Source organism: Apostichopus japonicus, chromosome 19 (genome assembly GCF_037975245.1).
Source record: "Apostichopus japonicus isolate 1M-3 chromosome 19, ASM3797524v1, whole genome shotgun sequence".
Taxonomy (NCBI): Eukaryota; Metazoa; Echinodermata; class Holothuroidea; order Aspidochirotida; family Stichopodidae; genus Apostichopus; species Apostichopus japonicus.
This window is the reverse complement of record NC_092579.1, coordinates 14,504,624-14,518,421: the sequence shown is the minus strand read 5'-3', so window position 1 is coordinate 14,518,421 and position 13,798 is coordinate 14,504,624. Positions and strand designations below refer to the sequence as shown.

General features: G+C 36.9%; 1 protein-coding gene across 1 annotated transcript; it reads left to right on the top strand.

Annotated features, from left to right (window-relative positions):
* Window positions 1-456: 456 nt before the first annotated feature.
* Window positions 457-9,597, top strand: LOC139960643 (peroxisomal membrane protein PMP34-like). The gene is made up of 9 exons (XM_071959170.1): window positions 457-653; window positions 2,374-2,434; window positions 3,169-3,235; window positions 3,941-4,095; window positions 4,738-4,863; window positions 5,002-5,150; window positions 5,649-5,747; window positions 6,529-6,599; window positions 7,626-9,597. The coding sequence occupies exons 1-9, from the start codon at window positions 597-599 to the stop codon at window positions 7,774-7,776; spliced, it is 936 nt and encodes a 311-aa protein (XP_071815271.1). The 5' UTR covers window positions 457-596; the 3' UTR covers window positions 7,777-9,597.
* Window positions 9,598-13,798: the final 4,201 nt, after the last annotated feature.

Genomic DNA, 13,798 nt, shown 5'->3' with positions numbered 1-13,798 from the left:
GGGCAGGTTTTAATTGCCAGCAAAAAGGCATGCAGTTCACCTTCAACACCATTCTAGAGAAAGTCATATCTAAATTACAATAATGAAGAAACGGTACAGTTCACTAAGAAAATGGTAAGTCGTGTTATGGTCTGGGTAGTTTTCATACTTTTAATAAATAGTTTCCTGCAACCCCTCCCCTTCAGGCCTTCTCTGCCGTCGCTGAAAATGGTAAAGTATCAACTTCTTAAGTTCAGGTCGTTTTGAAGATCCTGCATTGAGAATTGCTAGTGCTCCCAGCAGCCGTCCGTGTGCGGATATATCCATTAACCTTGTTGATCAGATGGACTTTCCTGATAAGACATTTGGAAATCTGTCCTTGAATTAAAAGGATGTTCCTCCTACTACTCCGTAGTGGTGTGGTAGCGATCACCCGATTGATATGTATCAGTATATCTCTTTTACTTTGGTGCCACCGCATACACTTGGATATTTCGGTGGCTGAATGTGTGGCTGAATATGCGACTAGTTTCAGATTGATTTTAGGGAGTGCTAATGACAATGTGACAAAACTAAACACACATTCTCCAGAAAGACTCTTCAAAATTTCTCCGACAATGGCCAGTAATTTACTTTCATACGACACTCTTGTGCATGCTGTAGCTGGGGCAACGGTAAATATCATCTTAAACTGAATGTTGAGCTCTCCCTGGAACCGTAGTACTAACTGTTACCAGTGTTAGGCATAATTTAGTACTTAAAATATCAGTAAGACCTTGGTCACCGTACCTTGGAGTTAGAGTCAATGTGTGATCGTACGTGATTTCATAATCTGTCGAACTTGTACACAATGTCGATGGGTTACTTTGAACAAAGTGACTTTCTACTTTCAGTGGATCAACACTAAGTAATATAGTAAAATGCTTCATAATTAGCGCACCCTCAAACATATATAAGCAATAATACAGCAGGCAACCAAGCAGAGTTACATATTTGATGAGTTTAAATCCATTTCAGGCTTAAGCTGATCAAATAGTGTACACCCTCCCCCCAGTTTGCACATTTTTGTGGCATTGGAAATATACTCCCTAAAAATAACAAAAATTACCTCAATATTATAATACCACTATGCTCTGGGACCTGACATGTCAGAGCTTAGACTAGTAGAGGCTCAGATCATAGCAAACAGCATACAAAGTCAATTGATGTATCCTTAGGCCAGTACACTACAGTTAGCTTATCGACGATTGTATCAATTTAGGGGTTTGAAAGAACTTGAGGCGGCAGACATTTTGTGGTCAAATTCTGCTCAATTGTATGTTAGGTAGGCACAGAACGATAAATATTTTGAGATCATAACTTTTCTGAGGAACTACACATATGAAAAACGAATACAGTTGAGTGATTTTGATTTTCTTTGATAGACATCATTAATCAAATCCTTAAGTGCGTCAATTATGAACCCACCATGCTACTAGTACTAGTTGGGAGCACTATATGAGGCTCTAGTCGAGAGGGGACACAGTAGCTATAGGGGCAGCGGGTAACGATATAAAGGAGGGTTTGTGGGTGGGAGTCAGTGGTGTTCAATTTGCCTGCTGCTGTAGCAATTTCCCCCATGGCAGGGGTCCTGGGTATGGATAATTAGAGTTTCTCCCAACACCACTCTCAGATTGTGTGGTGGTATTTGGTAACTTTGCATGCATCCTAATTTTGCATGCTGTGGTACAGTAGAGACATGTAACTGCAGCTGATGTGTTTGAAAGTCAAATTGTAATGTTGAAATTGCATTTTTGAATCCATACAGTCTTGAGGAAACCAGCTAAAGTTAATACAGTGCTAGACAGAAATTTTATGTTTTGAGGTTCATAAAATATTTTACCCATTTTCGCATGCCCGAAGTGGGGAATATTTCCCTGGCTGGACTGTTATAATTGAAGACTATTTCAGGTGTACAATAAATCTATCTTATGTTTGTGGATTCTGATCTAAGTAAGCCTAAGTACTGGTATTGGTAACATCAAATAGTTGAAGGTTGAAACTGAACCACCGAGCAGAATCAAAGATGCATGCATGCATGCATGCATGAGAGTCAGCCTCAGTGATTTCAGGATCATACCCTGGTCTTCCATAAAGGTTCATGCCCTATAGCTATGTCAGTTTGGAGTGTCGGTAATAGAGTTCAGGCCTTCCCCACCTCTGAAATCCTTTGTATGTAAAGTCCTGTGCTAGCCTACAGTTCTGTACCTAGGGTTACTGGATTGAGTCCTGTTATAGCCAAATATTCCTCTGTTCTTTTCCATTGTGTATGATTTGCCAGTCATTTTTCTATTTGTTCATTTACTGATATATTGATGTATGATAACTTCTTAGGTTTCTGTTTTGCATTTGTAGGGTAGCACTGTGGCTATGACTGTCTTTTTTCCCTTGGATACAGCTCGGACAAGGCTTCAACGTGAGTCATTTATATAACTGCAATAATTCCAGCAATTGTCAATAGATGACAATATCTATTAAACATTTCTGATCTGAGAGAACTTGTATATATTGAATGTATTTTAGGCCCTCCTGCAAGCAGGAACTCGCAAAGAAGCCATCATTGGCATATCAAAGCCGCAAGCTGACCGAAGTCAGTCTCTTAGATTCACATTTAATGTTCATGATTATGAATTTTTAATTGTCAACAACTCTGTAACTGAACGACATACAGTGACTCAAACTCGGGACCTTATGATTGAAAGGCACCGGCCTTAACCACTTTCCCATGCTTGCCAATGTTTCTAGTTCTTTTGTAGCCTTGACAAAGCTTAAAGATGGGTGTGTATGGATCTTGGAGGTGGGAGAGAGAGGGGGGGGGGGGTGTAACAAACTTGGTATCACATTAAATCTCAGTATATAAGTTTCTCAGGAAATCTCCAGCTTATTTGTGTGTGTTTTTTTCCATCTGTCGTGGTATGTATTAATCTCTTTCAGGGAATAATTTACCGTTCATATTTCGTGTAGCAATATGAAGTCACTGAAGTTTATCTCTCATAAAGTTCTATGGTCCCTGTGTACAGAACTGCTATGTACAGTATATAGGCCTATACATCTCTGAATTTATATAGCAATTACCTATATATTGTACACTATAAATTGTACATTTTGCGATGCGGTACTTGATAAATTACTCCGTCTTTGCCTTTGCAGTTGATGACAAACGTCAGGCCCAACACACTCCGGTTGTTATTGCAGAAATTCTCAGTGAAGAAGGACTGTGAGTCTACATTTATGACTTTCTAAAGTTTCTGTAAATTTAATTTTTACAACTTTCAATTAAAATGTCTGTTTTTAGTGCAACAAGCATCTTCAATGTGATATTTGCTCTGTATAGCCTTGTATCTTTGAAAATATACTGTAGATATTTATGAATATGAATTTGGGAAAATGGGTCATTAAGCTGTTTTGTGCAAAAAATAACTTACTTTTTGTGAGCCACATTTGGACATTTCCTCAAAACCAATTACACAATTTTGCCTGCATTGAGTGGAAAGAACAAGTACAAGTGTTTAGTAGTTGATACTGCAGTCAATTTTAATAGAGCTATATAGGATGTAGCAATGAGCTACAGTGTAGTAATTCTCTAGAGATTAATATACATCACTGTAATCATGTACCAGCAGACTTTTTGAATCAGAGTCTTGACTCTTGAGGTATTCAAACAAGTATCTGGTACTTGTTGTATGAGACTAACACTCAGTAGTTCTAAGATGAAACATGCAGGACAATGAATAGTATGCAAAATATATACTGTAACAACGATTGTTGAAGTAGTAGACTACTTTCATTATAATGAACTTGAATAGCTTTTCACAGTAATCTTAACCAGTGACAAGTCTCCATCAAATTCAGCAGTACGATGTTAATTAATGAACTAATTAAACTAACGATGACATTGTAGCATTTAATTCTCTCCTCACAGGTCGTCGTTATACAGAGGATGGCGCCCAGTCATTACCAGTCTTTGGCTGTCAAACTTTGTCTACTTTTACACATTTAACGGGCTGAAACTGTTCCTGGTTGATAGCATGAGGACACGGAAGGCCTTAAAAGATCTACTGATGGGAATATCCGCTGGTAAAGTATCCTAGAAATTGAACAAAGTTTTGTAAAGTTAATGCTGTTTGACCTCTGTCTGTTTGTGATTTGGGCAATGCTGACCAGTCTTGTTGGAATTGGAACCAAAGATTCGAAAGCATTTTAAGTCTATGTTAATGAGCATAGTTTTATCATGAACAATTATAGACGGTGAGTGTGTCTGCCTTCGGTACATCTACAGTATACAGATGTCGTCCTTAAAAGTTATGTGAGCTGAAGAAAAGAAGAAATTTCAGGATATTCAGCTTAATTTATATTGTTAGGACATGGCACAGTGACATTAAAAATTGAAGTGCTTTTCATTGAAATTTTCCATATAAATATAGTATCAAAACTTTTCATAACTTTGATGTAGGTAAATACGTCATCTTTACAGCATCTCTTTACTAAATACCCAAACATCTAAATACACAACTCACATGTGAGTGGTTAATTCATTACCTGCACTCCACAGTTAATACCTTTATACACAAGACTTCGCATCATGATGGTAAAAAATAGTTTTCAAAATTGTTTAATTTTGAATTATTCATACACAATTTTTGACAAATCACAGAATAATGTTGAAAAGACGATAGTGTCTTCAGAGGCACCGACCAATTGTTTGTTTTCCTCCTCCAGGTATTGTTAACGTCCTCTCCACAACTCCCATGTGGGTGGTCAACACTCGATTGAAGATGCAAGGGGTCCATTTCAAGACGGAACGCATTGAGAAGAAAAAGTTTCCAAAGTACAGCGGTATAATAGGTCAGTTCTTGCATACATATTCATGAGTTGTTGCTCTCCATGCATAATATACTCATTTATTGAGATCTCAATTGTGATGTTTGCAGCTATTTTTGTTCCCGATATCCTTCAATTTATGTTTCGTTCAATTTGATGCAGATGCCTTTCAGAAGATAATTAGCCAAGAGGGTGTCAGTACCCTCTGGAGTGGTACAGTGTCATCACTGGCTTTAGTCATCAACCCTGCCCTTCATTTTATGATCTATGAATCCCTCAAACGGTACTATAGCAGACTGACAAAAGGAGCTGTGAGTATCTTGAAAAATATACATCAACTCACCTCAATGATGTTGTAGTAGATGAACAGAAGGAACTACAAGCATCTTGAAGTCAACATTCCTGAAACAGTATTATAGTAGAAGTACCAATTAGGGAGCTGTAAGAATCGTTAATGAATTACCCACTTCCAAGTAGCTGGCAGTATCTTCAATGCACCTCACCTCAACCTCACATTGAAGTATTCGTTTGTGTTTGGATGAAAAATTGTATGAACTGTGCAAGCAAGTTTTCTAAACGGACCTACCTACCAAACTGCTATAAATACAAGTCAATAACGTAGATAGCAGTTATTTGCTCAGAAGCCATAGTATGCTATGGAAATTTTATGAATGTTATGGTTATGAAATGAAAAGCCAAATATCAAGACCTCTTTCACAAACAAAGGGCATTAATTGTGATCCTGCATTTTCTTTGTTATTTAAATGTTTATGTGAATGTTGATGTTGATTCTCTGTTTATGTTTCTAGACCCCATCTGCTCTTCATTTTTTCATCATTGGTGCAATCGCAAAGACACTGTCAACAACAGCGACCTACCCATTACAGGTCATCCAATCCAAACTCAGGGTGAGTCACATTTCAACCAAAATAAGAAATTTATCTGATTGGAAGATGAGTTAAACACACTGCATGTATTCCTTGCATTAAGTTTTCTCATAAAAACAATCATTTGAATTACTATACACCCATAGTACCCACACAAATTCACACAAGCTTGTTATATGTCTGGAACTCTAATCAAGGTCAGAGAAAACACTGCATGACAGTTTCTTAAGTAGCCATTTTTCATTTTCATCAGTCATTTCGAGTTTAAGTATATTTATGATAGTATACTCATTCATATTACTGTAAGTTTCTCTTTTCCCTTTATAAATGATAATTTGTGTTAATTTTAGTACAAAGGGTGGTGATATTTCTATTCTTGCATTGTGTCAAGGATACCATGGTGTGGGTGATGTGTAAGGTATTTTACTGTATCTAGCATGTTTGTGTACTACATTTGATGTACTTCCTCTTGGCTATAACACATCTATTATCATGTATATATATATTTACATCTTTCAACTGTTTATTCATATATATAGGGTACAGATCACATTGCAAGGCATCTGTTTTTGTTCAACTTTACAGTCACCATGGCTACCTTATTGTATTATTGTGATGTCGCACAGATAGTAGTAAAGTGTTGACTGATAATGACAGACTAGGTCTCTTGACATATACAGCAGAGTACCTAAGTACTCCTACTACTGCAGTTTACCTTGAACAGATTCATCATAGTTCAAACAGTTAACATCATAATACCGGCATCATAATTAACTGTGGCATTTCTGTGTTTTCTTTCTAGTATGGTCGTGACAATACGGAAGATGGCGAAAAAAAGCCGACCATGTTGGACATATTTAAATATATACTACAGTAAGTGATAGCATGTTATAATGAGAACCAGTGGGTCTCTCTGTGTCTGAGTATTGGAGTATTTAAGATTTGACTTTCAAGACCATACAATAGTTGATTTTGCAATTTAACATCACTCCATTTGGGTGATTTAATTTGGTTAATATAATTTGGGTAATTTAATATTCAAAGGTGGTAACAGAAGGAAAGGAGGGTTGGGGTTGGGGTGGGGGCTGGATGGTTGGACCGAAGCCTCCAGACTCTACAACCCCAGAGTTATTTGCCTGTTATTGAACCATGCCAGCGCACATCATTGAACTTTTAGCAAGTAATTCAAGTAAGACTCCAATTGATCATAGTCAACCTTTCAGATATTCTTTTCATTGATGAATAATATTTAGTGGGGTACTTGATGAATACCATTGGTGCTTAAACTGAATTGCCATGCCGAAACTGTTTGATATTTGCACTAATCGCATGTATCCAAGAAGCAAAGCATATATTTTCATAAACTGTTGACTTGGCATCAACATAATTAGGAATATAAACCTGACCAGTCATAGAGAATGAATTGTTATCGTTTTGGTAGTTTTAGTATCGAAAACTTGACAAGATCATAGCAAATTGTTGCTTTGCTAGTTAAACATGGATTTTTTTTTTGGATGTATTGTTCAGTATCAGGTTCTCTCTCTGAGAAGAGCATTGTGGTCAAGCGGTTAAGGCAGTGGACTTGTGATCGAAGGTTTGCAGGTTTGAGTCTTTGCCAGGTCATTACATTGTGTTCTTGAGCAAGGTTCTTAATCTCCATTGCCTCTCTTCACCCAGGTGTATAAATGGGGACCTGTGAGATAAACTGTCAGTTGGGCGCTGTTTAGCTGCTGCCATGTGGAGGGAATGTCTTTATGTTTGACAGGTTATCGTTGACCAGGGTAATATTGTAATGCGCCTTGAGCACCGTTATCGTGGATATGTCTGCGCTTTTTAAATTCTCAGTATTAATATTATTATTATCAAGCATCACCTCCTGATATCTTCTCCTCTCCTCAGGACTCAGGGTCGTAACGGTTTCTACAAGGGACTGGAGACCAAACTGGTACAGACAGTTCTGACTGCTGCCCTCATGTTTGTTTGCTACGAGAAGATTGCAGCATTTATCTTCAGAATCCTCGGAGCAAACTTAACCACAGTGAAGACTTGAAGGGTGAGGATGAGGTGTACCTTGCTGTACTAGATGGTGCTGGTAGGCCACAGGGCCAATTTCAATGCATCCTGTATGTATATATGCTGGTGTATTAGTACAATACCGTTGAAAATTCATGGAGAAGATCTCTGAAACATTATATATATATATATGCACCAGCAGGATGACAGGGTAACCATGTATGCACCCACCCACACCCTGCAGTCAAAGATCAGTGGGTGATGTCACTTTGACCCTTGACCTTTTCAGTGACAGTTACTGTTTTCTTTCGTCTCCTTTGTATAGTTGCACGTTCCCAGTTACGTAGGTTGTTTTGCCTAACATTGTATGTACTGCTGTCTGTTTGGTGCTATATGGAATATGGTGGTTGAAGAATGGACCTTAGTTCCTTTCATAATTATGTCTAATGGTGACACAAATGTTGTTTTAACTTATTTGAACATCGCTGTCTTAAAGTCTCAAACATTTAAGTGGTAATACCGTGCAATACCTGCCTCTATTTTCCTCGTTGGTTCGGTTATTTCTCATGCTGAGGTGTCCATTGAAGTACAGCTGTGCCTTATGTTATAATTATGCATCTCAGGCAAGGCACTTACAATTACTACTTCTGGGAAGAGAAATATTTAAACAGAGAAAGGGTAAACTTAATGTGGGAGTAGTAGCATCTGGGGAAAGGTGAGGGTTGGGGAAGGGAACTTTGGGAAAATTGATAAAACTGTCTTGCATGGAACAACCGATTTCTGAGTTGCTTTCTTTTCATGTTAAGTGTAGAATGAACCAAAGAGCCAATTTAACATGATCATGTAGCTTGGAATGGGTATGAGTAAGGGGGGTTGGAGGATGGTTAAGGTTGGGAGGGGAGTGGGAGGGATAGGAATGGATGAGCTGGAATGCTACACTACCCCCTCGCTTTAGAATCATAATTGTATCTGAAAATCAATATTCAGACACTTTTCAAAGCTGCTCAGTTTTAAGCACTTCCCTTCCGTGGAGTTACTTGTTAAGTTAATGTTAGTGGTTGAACACTAATGTTAGTGGTTGAACAATACCACTAACATGATTTGTTGATTTTACTGATTTTATCCATATCATCGAATTGAACACTAATGTTAGTGGTTGAACACTAATGTTAGTGGTTGAACACTAATGTTAGTGGTTGAACACTAATGTTAGTGGTTGAACAATACCACTATCATGATGTGTTGATTTTACTGATTTTATCCATATCATCTAATGAAACACTAATGTTAGTGGTTGAACACTAATGTTAGTGGTTGAACAATACCACTATCATGATTTGTTGATTTTACTGATTTTATCCATATCATCTAATTGAACACTAATGTTAGTGGTTGAACACTAATGTTAGTGGTTGAACAATACCACTATCATGATTTGTTGCATTTTACTGATTTTATCCATATCATCTAATTTATGAGAAAGACTTATCTATCTTTCGAACATTCATTTTGATATATTTAAAAGAGTTTGTTCTGTCCGGGTGATCACATATTTCTGTTCGAATTTAGTGATTGAAATACTCACTATCAAGGGCAGTGATCTTTTCCAATGCAGGGAATTATTGTGTGCTAATACTATGTGCAAGAGCATTACATCATGTCACATGTTTAACATGCTGAAGATAAGAAGGTTCTGTTACATCCCAAATACAGAGATTTCAATAGTATTTGATCTAAAGTACCTAATAATTTATGTGTATCATATAGTTTTTTTTTCAGATTTCAATAGTATTTGATCTGAAATACTTGCCTAATAATTTATGTGTATCATGTAATTCCCCCCCCCCCCCTCCCACACTCCATCTGATGTTACATAAATCACCAATGTATGGCTGTAATAAACTAATATGATACTTTGAGGTCAAAGTTGATATTAACAAATCTGGAGTGCTGTCTTCTTTTTTTCCTTCGTCATTTTCGAAATGCTTCTTTTAAAGGCATTGAAGACTCGCCCCAAACCGCATGCTGCCCTCTGCAAAAAGTTAATTTTCCGTTGCTTGCAAGTGAAGTTTTTCTTGTCGCTACAAAATGCAGACAGTAATGAAACGTGATACCTTGTTATCTTTTATCTAGACCTGAGATGTCCATCGCTGTTATGTACACTGTGTTGTGGGTGTTGACCGTACACTGTGTTGTGGGTGTTGACCGTAGCTGCATGTATTGACTGTACACTAGTGTCTAATTACTGACGGTAGCAAGCTGTGTATGTATTTTCTGGGATCAATGGCGGTGTCTAACACTTCTGTTACACCTCATTCGAAACTAGGTCAGATTACCGGCATCAGACTTTTCTCTGTGCGCGAGTCTTCAATGCTATGAGACCCATTACTACTGTCACAGCAGACTGATGAATGAGCATCTGGGACATTTGAAGTTATATTTTCCTCGAGGTGCAATTGAACTCAAGACAAAGTCACATCAATTTAAAATGGTGACATCTAACTTTTCTTTCAATTTTCTTCCCTGAACATGACCTGATACCAACACTGTTCTTTTAGACAGGATAAATCTTAATTGGTATTCGGCCATTAATGTTCACATGCTTCAAAACAAATTTAATTCCAGACTTTTTCAAGAACACGTCTAAAGATTTGCTATGAAGCCTACACACTATATATGACGTACTGCTTTATAGTTACCTATAGCAAGCCTAACGATTGGAGCTCTTGCAAAATTTATGCTAACCTCATTCTTTAAATTTTTGGAGAGGGAGACATTCAAGGAGCCATGAACCCCAGATATTACAAGCTGTGGCCATTACCTTTCACCAAGTTGATTTATTCCGATGAATTTTATCTGTTATTAAAAAACCTTGCTTACTAAAGTCTCATATCATAGACAAAGAAGTGTTCAAATGAATTTTTTTTTTCTAGACTAAACATTAAAATTCTATAATTTTGAAGACCTAGAAAATAGTTTTTTTAAAATTTTCCAGACCATGTGGGAAGTTTGTTCAATTCTTAATAATGATTTTGCTCCTCATTCAGTTTATGTCCTGTCCACTGTCTGCCTCTCATTGTGACCATTATTAATTCTTGCATTAATTAGTTAACAATTAATTTACAATTAACTATTTCATCTGCCTGTTGAAGGTTTTGAACCAAACATGTCAGGCTCTCCTTATACATTACCCTACACAGGCATGTTGCAGTAGTTAAACAATGTTTTTTTTTCGCTCTCTCTCTCCAACTGCCACAAAAAAACAAAATGACTAGTTTACATGTTACCTTTCAGAAAGATGGCAAATAAAAATAGGAATATAATGAAAACAAGAAAATGGTCAACACATTCTTTATAATGGCATGCATTTTATTTTGAGAATATTCTCAACAGTTTTCATTGAATAAAACTGTTTTTCTTTCTTTCTCTAAAGTACCTGATAAAACCTCTGAACTATAAATAACCAAGCAGAGAAAACTTACAAATATGTTATTGAAATGACATAAATCTCTTCATCGCCGTTCTATGTGACAGTACCAAAGCAAGCTTTTAAACCTAAGTCCGTTCATTATTACAGAGAAAACGGTTGAATATTCGTCATTCAGACATTACAAATGACAGCGGATGGTGTTTGATGTTTGCAAAAACCAGCCAGCTGAAAGTGAAAACAAATTTCAAACATCAGTTTTCTGCTATCATGTCATGAATTTTCTAACTTGCTATTTCAGCAAATCACCAAACTGTTACGACTAGAAAATGAAAATGTTTATTGGTTTTGATGTCCTAACTATTCATAGTGTAGTAAGTCATACAAGTTAAATTGAGTTGATAAGAATTAAGTGAGAATCAGAAAAGATAAACAATTTCCAGCTCTTATTTGTAGTACTCCCTGGTGCAGATCAACCATTATATTTACTGGTAAGGATTTTACAGTATAGAATGTTTATTCCAAAATGTTTCAATATCTAGAAAGAACAGTCTTGCTATGTGGAATACAGACACAGATGTATGAATAAAAGAGCATTTTCTTTTACCAATTTTGAGCTAGGAAATCAGCTCTGCTACAGAACCATGCTTTAATAACTGTTTTGAATGAATGAGAGTTATATGACATTTCTTATGTACTGTGAAATATTTTCACAACCTACTGCCAAAGCAAAAATCATGTAGTATATATGACAGAGAAAATGGCCAATTTTGAGCCAATTTGAGATAACCTGTTGGTTGACCACTTGTGGCAATTATTTGCCCAAATGAGAACACCTGTTGACCCCTTGAATAGCTCAGAAGGTGAAAACTGATAACCACAGTGTCAGTGCAGGTTTAAAACTACAATTTCAAAGCAGATTTCATTTCCTGGATGATTGTATGTTTTGTTTAAATCCTATAGAGACCCTTCACAACACTAAACTGAACTGATCATCTGTCACAAGCTACAAGCTTGTTCGTTGCTCTTAATTACAATTAAATTACAGATTGAGTACAAAATCAAGTAATCAAGAAATAGCAAACTTAAAACAATGGGCTTGACATGGCTGAGCACTGACAACAAAATTGGACCTCACTTTCCTAAACAACCTGATGACACTATTTCTTTAACCATGGAAATGTACATTCATGCTTTTTTGCGACAAGTTTTTAGCTTGTGAGCAATGACCTCTACTGGATGAAAATCTGAGCAAAATTTTAACAAAATTAATGGAATTTTTGTAGATTGAGAACAGATAGACGAAGGTGTAGCAAACAGAGCAAGTGAAATGAACAGACATGCAGGTGAAAAGAACGGACAGCTGCAGGTGAAATGAACTGTCAGATGAAGATAAAATGAACACAGATGCAGATGAAAAGAACAGACAGATGCAGGTGTACTACTAAACAGACAGATGTAGAGATAAATAAATATGCAGGATTAAAGACAATGCAGGTGAAATAAACAGACAGATACAGGGTGTAACGATTAGATTGATACAGGTGTAATGAATATACCAATGTAGACTTTAACAGATAGTTGTAATGAACATAGAGCTGCAGGAATAAGGATATAGTCAGATGCAGTTGTAAAGACTGCATAGATGTAAGTGAAAGAACATACAGATGCAGGGTGTAAGGAATAGATTAATAGCAGTGTAAACAAATGTAGATAAAGTGGATAGATACAAGTAAAGGTGTAATGAACATAGAGATGCAGGTAAAATGATATACTGTAGTCAGATGCAGGTGTGAAGACTACATATATGTAGGTGGAAGAACAGACAGATGCAGGGTGTAAGGAATAGATTGGAATTGATATAGGTGTAAACCAATGTAGATATAGTGGATATATACAAGTAAAGGTGTAATGAACATAGAGATGCAGGTATAATGATATAGTCAGATGCAGGTGTGAGGACTACATAGATGTAGGGGAATGAACATATGGATGCAGGGTGTAAGGAATAGATTGGTATAGGTGTAAAGCAATGTAGATGTAGCACATATACAGGTACAGGTGTAGTGAACATAGAGATAAAGGTGTAATGATATAGTCAGATGCAGGTGTGAGGACTACATAGATGTAGGGGAATGAACATATGGATGCAGGGTGTAAGGAATAGATTGGTATAGGTGTAAAGCAATGTAGATGTAGCACATATACAGGTACAGGTGTAGTGAACATAGAGATTAAGGTGTAATGATATAGTCAGATGCAGGTGTGAGGACTACATAGATGTAGGGGAATGAACATATGGATGCAGGGTGTAAAGAATAGATTGGTATAGGTGTAAAGCAATGTAGATGTAGCACATATACAGGTACAGGTGTAGTGAACATAGAGATTAAGGTGTAATGATATAGTCAGATGCAGGTGTGAGGACTACATAGATGTAGGGGAATGAACATATGGATGCTGGGTGTAAGGAATAGATTGGTATAGGTGTAAAGCAATGTAGATGTAGCACATATACAGGTACAGGTGTAGTGAACATAGAGATTAAGGTGTAATGATATAGTCAGATGCAGGTGTGAGGACTACATAGATGTAGGAGAATGAACATATGGATGCAGGGTGTACGGAATAG